This window comes from Meleagris gallopavo, chromosome 22 (assembly GCF_905368555.1).
Source record: "Meleagris gallopavo chromosome 22, MGAL_WU_HG_1.1, whole genome shotgun sequence".
NCBI lineage: Eukaryota > Metazoa > Chordata > Aves > Galliformes > Phasianidae > Meleagris > Meleagris gallopavo.
In genome coordinates, this window is record NC_139425.1 from 508,268 (window position 1) to 517,781 (window position 9,514).

The 9,514-nt window shown below is 41.7% G+C and overlaps 1 protein-coding gene across 6 annotated transcripts in view; it reads left to right on the forward strand.

Moving 5' to 3' along the window:
* Window positions 1-8,944, forward strand: part of NCOA6 (nuclear receptor coactivator 6) — a 33,341-nt gene extending 24,397 nt beyond the window's left edge. The window contains exons 12-15 of one of the 6 annotated variants that reach the window (XM_085241935.1): window positions 816-884; window positions 2,838-2,874; window positions 5,484-5,656; window positions 8,348-8,944. In XM_085241935.1, the coding sequence (XP_085098061.1) occupies window positions 816-884; window positions 2,838-2,874; window positions 5,484-5,656; window positions 8,348-8,394 (326 nt within the window). In that variant the 3' untranslated portion in view covers window positions 8,395-8,944. The other 5 variants (XM_010722219.4, XM_085241936.1, XM_085241937.1 and 2 more) reach the window with 5 other exon arrangements.
* Window positions 8,945-9,514: the final 570 nt, after the last annotated feature.

The window sequence follows — 9,514 nt, forward strand, 5'->3', positions numbered from 1 at the left end:
AGCATCAATAGTGGGGATTTATTTATTCTCAAGTCTGAAGCAAGCTGTATTCTGCCTGCAAAGGGCGTACGTTCTCTTCAGCTCTGGGACAGTGATGTAGGCATCTGAATGTACACGTGTTTTTACAAATGGAATGAATATTCTTTATCTAAATTGGAACCTTTATGTGTCTGTGTTCTTGCTAAGTCCATGATCACACCCAAAGGAAGACTGGAAGGCAGTTGTGTAACAGGTATTGGTTTATTATATTATTTTTAACAAGGCAACCTAAAAAAAAAGTCAAGTCATGTCATCATATTGACTAAGGACATCCTGGGAGCCTCTGGGAGCAGTTTGCATTTCTGCATGTTAATTGAAGATGAGGGTATCCATTCATTAACAACGATGCTGTTTTTCCTCAATACTTCTGAAACGAGCGTGAAGCTGAGAGATGCAAAGCAGAGACCTCTTTTAGGTCTTTCTTTAGTTTCTTGGTCTAATGACAAAACGTGGCCTTTAAAAATTGCTTGATGATATTTAACTGCATCACTTAAGTGTTTTGGGAAAGCCTGCTTGGGGTAGGTTGGCTGATGGTTTTAGGTGTGAGAGGTTTTTGTTGTTTGTTTTTAAACTGAGGAGCTGGAGGGTTTTTTTTGGGGGGGGGAGGGGGTGGATGGGGGAGGAATAGAGTATGGATTACAACAATTCTATCTGTAAATGTAAAAATGATGTAAGTTGGAAGATGCCTTGTTTTGTAAAAGCAGCCCAAATGCACAACAAAAAATCTTGTGACTCCCTTTGAAAATAATGGTTTTTCCCCTCCACTTCTGTTCTAGCATCTTCTCAACATTTAACGCAGAAAAAAAGTTCAGTTGCCACAACAGAAAGTACTGTTCAAAGAACAGGTAAATTTTACTTCGGAAAAGCAGAATTTAGGTGAACTAAGCTTATTATGTTTCTAACTGAAAATGGTAAATCATAAATAAGCTTGCTAGTTTGGCTTTTTTTTTTTTCTCATTATTTTTATTTTTATTTGGGGGGATTGTTTTCTTTTATTATATATGTTGTGCCTTAGAAGTTTCCAAAGCCTCATTGGAGCAGCCGTAGGAGAATGAATAAAGCAAGGAAGAAATCACCAAGGCAGCTTTTAGATCTCAGTTGCAATCGTGAAAGGCTGGATTCATAGCGATGCACTCAGTTTGTTTGAGCTTTGAAGTTTTGTTAAGAACAAATAGGAGTTTTTCTTTTTGCATAGGACACTTCTGAAAATATTTCCCAAAGCAGTACTGGGAGTTTAAGTTTTAGAGTTCTAATCCTTTCATTCGTTTATTTATCTTTCCATTCAAAGCTTTTAAAGAACACTCTGCATTGTTTCAGGGATGGAGCTGTGGCAGATCATAGAATCATACGAATGCTTTGGGTTGGAAGAGACCTTTAAGACCACCTAGTTCTAACCCAAAGGTGACTTTTTGTTGTTGCCATCTATTATCGTATACATCAATACTACGGTGTTTTATGAAAGTAATTCCTAAGATGAGTGAGGAAGACGGATAGATGTGAGCTTGGACATGAGAAGTGCCATTTCCATCACTTTTCTGTATGTAGCATGATTAGAAGTAAAGCTTGAGAAAATTGTACTCAATTGCTTTCATCAAGCTCCCTTCTCGAGGTGTGCACACACCCTGCCAGGGTTCCATCTGTCTGCTCGCACCAGCACACGTGTAGCCACGTTGTGGAGCTCCTGCTCAGGAAAGAAAAGCACTGCTCTGACCGATTTTCGCTGTGGGTATTTGGCCTACATGCATTTTGGTAGAAAGAAAGAGCAACTTTTTCTTCCTCATTCTATTTTTCTTGAGATGGGTTTTTGGGCACAGTAACAAACACTTTCACTGAAGAATCTCATGTTCCAAACAGGGCTAGGGTTGTTCTCTTACTCTTTTCATGGCTTTGTTCCTCGTGCGCATTACAGCAAATGCGGAGCACTGGATTGATCTTAAAGACAAAGCCACTGCCACAAACACTGAAAGATAGGTGGAGATGAGGTGGAGGCCAGCACAGGCAATGCAATCATTTAACAGCAAGCTAAGATAGTGCATTTCAGTGATAATCTCTAGATCAGTTGCAGTTTCTCACAAGAGGCACAGTGATTAGGTAGAGGTACTCCATCTCAGCAAAATGATAGATATGGGGGTAATTAAAAGATGGACAATTAAAAAAAAAAAATAGAATTGGAAATCTCACGTGATGGAAATCAGTGCTGTTATGAACAGTCAAAGGAAAAGCAGAGAGTTATTTGTGATATCACTAGGAGGGAGGAGGAAGGGAGAGCACACCGCTCTTTGGCAACTCCAAAAGCAGTCTCCAACTTAGCAGAAGTATAGTTGGGCTTCAGAAGCGTGCGTTCCCTTCTGCACCTTCCTACAAAATTCATTAGGAGATACTGCTTTCAGGTGATTGTGTTAAAGAGAAATGTTTATGTCAGTGGTACGGTAGATTCAGATCAGTATTCTTAAGTTTTAAAACCATAAAAATATAGAAGCCTTGAAAGGAATAAGCTGACTAACGTAGAATTTATAAGGGAGAGGACTGTAATTCTTATTTGAAAGTTTATCTGCAGTTTCTTTCTGCAGGGTTTCTTTTAACTTCTCTTTTTGCAGCTGGTGCAGGCCCTCATCAGAGCACTGCCTGATGTCTGCCTCATTGGGTGCGTTAGATTGATTTGCTTTGAGAGTAACAATAGACAAGAGACACTTAATGGTGAGACATAATGCATAACGAGAGAACTGTGAGATAGCCATGCCTTGTTAGCAAGTATGTACTTCTACAGCGGACCTAAAAACTATCTTTTTCTCTTGTAGAACTTGAAACAAATGCTCCAGTAGTTGCTGGTCAAAGGTAAGGAGATAGTTTATATAGATTCAGAATAGATACAGCTTCATGGAGGGAAGTCCTTTTCTCTTTGCTTCAACTGCACAAATTAAAATATATCTATATATATATATCTATATCTATATCTATATCTATATATATCTTCTGCTGTGGTTATTCACTTTCTTTGCCAAACCTTTCCTTCCCTACTCAGGAATTCTGCTAGGAAACTGTTCCAAAATGTGACTGAAATGCAGAATGTAAGATAGCTTTCTCTCAGGTCTGTCTTTGTGCTTTGGGCAGTGTTTCCTCCTGTTTGCTCAAACCTGAGTGTTCTACATCCCGGAGGGGTCTTGGTGGTTCTAGCATTTGGTATTTTCTGAGAACAAATTAAAAATGCAATCCCAGAAGCCTGCAGAACAGCTGTTGGAAATTTTTGTTTTCTGAAAGTAGGACTTTGTAAAGGCTTTCTTTTTCTTCTTACAGTTTATATGTGCCTTGGTTACTGTTTTCTGCAGATTTCCTCTGTTTTCCTGTTGATGCTTTGCTGAAACCTGATAGGAAAGCCTGGCAGAAGCTTTGTCTTGTCCTAGTTAAGACTTCTGATAATTAAATTTTGAATTGCTGTGTTCTGTCAGAAGAAAATACCATCTTCGAGATCAGTTTCTGTTAATTCTAAAACTACCTAGCTCTTGCACTCAGATGTCAAAGAACAAATAAGAGTCTCAGATGCACTCAGATGTTCTGGCAGCTCTGATGTCAAGCCTATAAGATTTTTTTGATAGCTGCTGGTACAACTGGCCCTAGCCTTGGTGCTGCCCTGCTCAAAGTGAAGTGGTACCAGAAGTGGGGTTAATGGTGCGGCTTGCTGTCAGCCCATCGGGAAATGAAGCAGGTACAGGAGGGAAACCAAGGTACTTTCTCATATCAGGAAAGACTGTGAATCAAACGTCTGCCTCTGTTTACCTTCACGTGGGCCGGGACCTTTCCAGAGTTGTATCAAGGACAGACTGAAAGGCTGATGGTTTTTTTTTTTTAGGATAGAGTTTTTCTAAAAAGCTGAAGGTGAGACAGTTGGCAGATGAGAGGATTCTCCATATTTGGACTGTCGTTCAGTACATCAGATTATCTCTAGTACGTTTCTGTTTGGATTTTTCTGTACTGATGCTTTTTCTGGAAAGAAGAAAGGTGTTCAGAGAAAGGTAAAGTCTGGTGATGTCTGGTATTTAGGGTGGTCAGCTCTGAGCCCCAGGGTGATGTGATACATGACACACGCCTTGGAGGAGCCGTGCTGCATGCAGAGCACTAGAAATACCTTTATTTGGGCCAACTTCAGTTCCTTCTAGAAAACCAGAGCAGAGTTGTTGGTCCCTACGGAGCTGTCCAAGTTGATGGATGCTTATTTGAACTCTTCAGCTGTTACCTCCAGTAAGCGAACTTCAGCTGATGGTGCCCATTTGGCCAGCATGCACCTCCAGAAAGCCCTGGAACCTGTGGGGAAATTGCTTTCAATGTTTATTTTGTATCTGACAATCCATGTGCTTCCGTATTCTCCTTTGCTCTATTTCCCTGCTTGAGAGTGTGTTTGATTGTCTTTCCTTACATTGGCAAAGTATGTTTTGTTTCAGCTATCTGCTACTTAAAACTGCAAATCTCTGTAGTAGTTTCTTTCTCTTAAAGTAGAGCTTCCTCTGAAATATCGGCATTGTAGTAGAACCTCTGTAATGCACAACCCTACTTTGTGTTTCCCATCAGTTCTCTGATTAAGGCATCCTTCTGTGAAATCTTGCAAGTAGTAGAAGAAGGGCATGAAAGGAGTTTTTGTTCTTCTTTTCTATTATCAGCGCATTTATTTATTTGCTTAATTGCTTGCCTTTTAATTCACAGAATATAAGTTTAGCTTAATATTCAGGAGCTACATAGTCACCAGAAATTGTCTGGCATTAATACTGTAAAGAGAAGCCTCAGTTGTCAGGGTGAGTTTGCAGGGCAAATAGTAATAAAGCACAAGTGGAGTTTAATTATAACACATTACACTCCAATTATTGTCTCAGCAACAAGAAATATGGATTTCCACACTGCCTACTGTTTCCACGGCCTATTACTGTTTCTTATAACAGAAGCATGCCATAAACCTTCAAGAAAGTTTTAAATAATCTTTACGCTTTTAATTATGTGAAGAAATTATGTAGATCAGTTAGCAGAGTCTTTTTAGTGGAAACAAGAGCTGGCAATTAAGGGTTCGTAATTCCTCCTTATGTTCATCTGCAATTTCAACTCTGTATTCCCATATCATAGCAGTCTCTAATGTAACTTGTTTGCTTTTCCTAGACTTCAGTAATGGTGGCACCTGTGGAAAACAGAGCAGACAATTTATAATGCATCTAATTTCTTGGTCTTCTAATGTTGAAAATATTCTCTTTGAGGACTTCTCAATTCTGTATCCTCTGATAATTTTTAATAGAAATGGACTATACTCTGGCTTACTCAGGTCATTCTTCATCTGATAAAACTTCTGGTATCTCTAGCATTTCATATCTTCAGTGCTAATAGTCCGGAACTGGTACCTGTGTCGGTCCATCCTTCAGCTTGTCTGAGTTGCATAGAAAACCGTAATTCTTCTTACACTTCATCAGAAATATTTTGTCCCACTTTATTAGTAATGAGACAAAAGAGAATTGTGAAAAGTCTAAAACTCCAAGTAGAAGAAATTCAAGAACAGAGGATTCTGCCGCTTCACAGGAAACTGTAGAGAATGGACAGCGCAAGAGGTCCTCCAGACCAGCATCCGCATCCAGCACTGCAAAAGGTAAAATGCACAGCCGTCATTTCTGTGAAGCGGGCAGGAAGTGAGGCATATAACCAAATAACCCTTTCGATAACTGGCTCGTAACTGTGCTTGGTTTACAGTTTGTAACCGTTGTGCGCTTTTAACTCTGGTTTCAATGGTTTCAGACACAGGTTGGTGTTCACGTGTTTACCTAAATCTGTACTGGCAGTGAATCTTGTATGGATTTCTTATTGTTACGTTTGTGGAACAGGTTTTCTGCAGTACTAATTAACACAGTAATCAGCTAGCTTGCCTAGTTGAAGTTGAATTCTCTTTACAGAAATGTGTCATTAGTGGACTGTACTCGAGTTAAAAAGCATCGGGTTTTTTTTTCCTGAACTCTGAAAGACATGAGAACAATACTGAAGTCATTCCAAGCACACGGTCAGTTTTGCAAAGCCAAGTGCCTGTGTGCAGGCACACAGAGTGCTGCCCAGCTGGCAGCCTGCAAGCACACGGGGTGCACTCAGACAGCCCCGGGTGTCCTTCCCAGGAACATCCCAAGCCCTGAAGTCACAGGTGTCAGCCCCTGGCGCTGGCCGTTACCATGTGCCTTACTCCCATATGGGCTGCAGTCTTGCACAAAGCACACAGCAGTTGTGAGCTGTGCACACTTGTTACCGGAAGGCACATGGTGCTGCTCTGCGGTTCTGCAGGTAACAGTGCCAGCTCCTTACCTGCAAGGTCAGAGCAGAGCTGATGGACACAAGTTGTCCGAGAGGGTAGAGAGACCAGCGTGAGGAAATGATTATCCAGTATTTTAAAGATAACTTGCAGAGCACAGAGGTATTAATACATCATCATTATAAAAAGAAGTCAAGTTGAATTCAGTAACCATTTTCCATATTGAAGATACCAAAGTTTGCTGGTAAGAGTATTTGCATTTATAAGAGTTAGAGAGATTTCCAGCTGCATGTAACCCTGCAGTGTCACGTGGAGGGCCCCTGTGCCTGCTGAATTTAACTGGAGTTCCCTCTCATAGCAGGGTTGTGCAGAAGTCTGTATTGTAACATTAAGTTATCCTTCATGATGGGAAGAAAAGGTTGAAAAATGTGAAGTAAATGTATAATGATTGGGTGATGCCTCAGGGAGCTCGAGCCTATCTGAAGTGTGCTGTAATGAGTGAACCTAAAGATGACAACCAGTGGCACTTCAAATTCTGAAAGTACGAGAACACAAAAGAACATTAAATTAAAGAATAGCAGCACTCGTGTAGGGGCTTTGTACCAACTGTGTCATTTGTCATTGGAAAATTGTTGTTTTTGAAACATGTATGTGGAAGTACTGCAGTTCTGAGGGCTCTCCAGCAGCCTGGCTTGCTGTGTGCTGCTCCCTGCCACTGCCTTGTCTCCATGCAAGCCATTGCCTACTGCAGAGCTTTGGAGAAAACAGGGTGTTCTCTGGAAGGGCACAGTATGAAGGATAAATGAGACGGAGTGTGGGAGGCGAGAAGAGGTGTACCACGTGTGCCTGCTCTGTGCTGTGCACTTAGTAGTGAAACGCAACTTAAGGAAGCCTGTGTGTTTTATACGTGGCCTCCACCCGCATGTCTGTGGTCTGTGTCCCAAGAAACTTGTTAATCCACCTTAGGAGAGTGCAGGGTTGGGAAAAAATGACTTTTGACTTTTAAAGTAGAGACCGATTAAGGCCATTATAAAAATAGCATTTAGGAAAAAACTTCAGCACAACAGGGAGAGAAAAGGGGTTTGGGACCAGGTGCTCCGAATGAGCAACAAGGAAGGATAGGCCAGGCTAAGCTCTGCTGGAGGAGCAGCAGAAGGCAGCAGGGAGCAGCTGCTGGAGGCCGGTGCTCTGCCCACAAGGTGTGGTCCCACTTCTGGAAACTTGAAGAAGTGGATATTTTTGTAACATAGCGTTTAATAGCCATGGAGCCGTGTCGTTGCTTTTCTGGTTTGAGAGGTCTTGGGGTATGTTTGCCCTTGCGACTCTCAGATGCACACAGCCATAGCAGCTACTGGAAAATGCTGTAAAGAGCCAAAGACGCATCGCCGATGTTTCCAATTGCATTTTTAAAACATCTAAAGATGCAGATGCCCCCAGTCCGTACTCAGTGCTCTTTTCTTTGTGTTCTGAAACGGAAGCGTAGTGCCTTGGTAAGTGCACTGAAAACACCCCCCAGTTTTGCTGCAGCCTCTGCCAGCGCTTCTGTTGTTCAGCTGAAGGACCGTGCGTTGTATCCTTCTACATAGGCTGTTTTTCTCTGAATTGTAACGTGCGCTGAAGAGACTTGTTTTCTAATGCCCTGGTTCTCCGAGGGCTGGCACAAAGAGATTCCCAAGGCGTGTGGCAGGCCCGGAACACGGCCTGGGTTTCCTAACAATGCCGCCTCCAAGTCCTGTGCTTGGATCCAATTCCTGCAGCCTGTGTGCAGAGCCCTGAGCAAGATGTGGTGTGTGTGGGACTAAAGTTAAAGAGCAGCTTCAGGTACACGACTGCTGTTTTTAAGGCCGTGCAGCAGAAGCTGCTGGGCGCTCTGTGCTGCCGCGGGGCTGGCAGTGCTCGGGGAGCAGCCTGTGTTGCCAGGTGTGTGAGGGACCATCCCCGATCCCTGCCTGCTGTGACGTTAGAATGGTAAGAGGGCAATCTGTGCGCCTCACGTGAATGGTTACCGACTGAGTATCCATGCTTCTTTTCTTCTCTTGATTTCAGAAACGAGTGCCAGTGCAATGCAGTCAAAAAGAAGAAAATCCAAGTAAATAACTGCATGGAAACATGAAACTTGTAAATGAGTGTGAATTTACCAATAGCAATTTTGAGCTGTGATTTTTCTTTTTTAAATAAAATTCTGTACAGTAAGTCATTTTAATATTATACTGTTCCCAATGATTTTTCTTTTTTCCTAAAAAACAAACAGATATAAAAACTGAATTCTTTTTTAAAAAAACGCCTGGATTTGGAGAGTGAAGTCCAGGGTTAGCACATTAGGTTAATGTGTTTGTAAGAAATGGAAGGGGAGGGGAGATGATTGTAAATGTATTTGTTTCCACTTTTCATAAACAAATTAGAATACAGGGTTGTCATTTTTAGGTATTAAAATAACGTATTGTGCTGTTGTTTAAGTACTGTATGTGAATAGCAGTAAGAGGGTTATAAACAGACCCAATTTTGTTTGGAAATGTAAATAGTTTTATTATATAGTAGATCTGATGTATTTGTTGTAGAATGGACCAGTGAAACAAAAATGACTTTATGGGTTTGTATAATGTGGAATCCCTCATGCTCTAAATAAATGTTATTGTCCTATAATTTGGGTTCTATTATTATTAGCAGCAACAGCAGCATCATTCCAAACGGGAAGATCGAATGGATTATTTAGAGCTCTGGGCCTACGAGCTCCTTATATGGAGCTTCAGAAAGGAATTTGTTGAGCTGCAAATGAATTAACCAGTGCAGCTGTTGTGGTGAAGCAAGAAAAAGATTCCAAGACCGCCCTCCAGGCCCGGGCTGTGTGCAGTGAATGCACAGTGAGGGCACCCAGCAGACAGCTCTCCCCACAACAGGCGCTCAGCAGGAAAACGGAGCCGAAAGACATACAGCATTAAATGGTTTGAAGAGATCCTGGAATGCATTGGCCTGAAGCGTGTATGTGTGGGACTGCATGGCCATGGTCTGTGTGCCTTGCCAGGGAAAGTAGGTCAGCCTCTTTGTTCCAGGGAGCTCTCACGGGGAGAAATGGAGAAGTGAGTCTTCTTAGATGGCGGCTCGCTTTGTGCTCGAGTGGGTATTTATACCTTTTTGTTTTCCCAATGGATTTTTTACATTTATATTTAGGAACCCATTTAAAATATATGAATTGCCAGCTGCTACCTTTTGTAA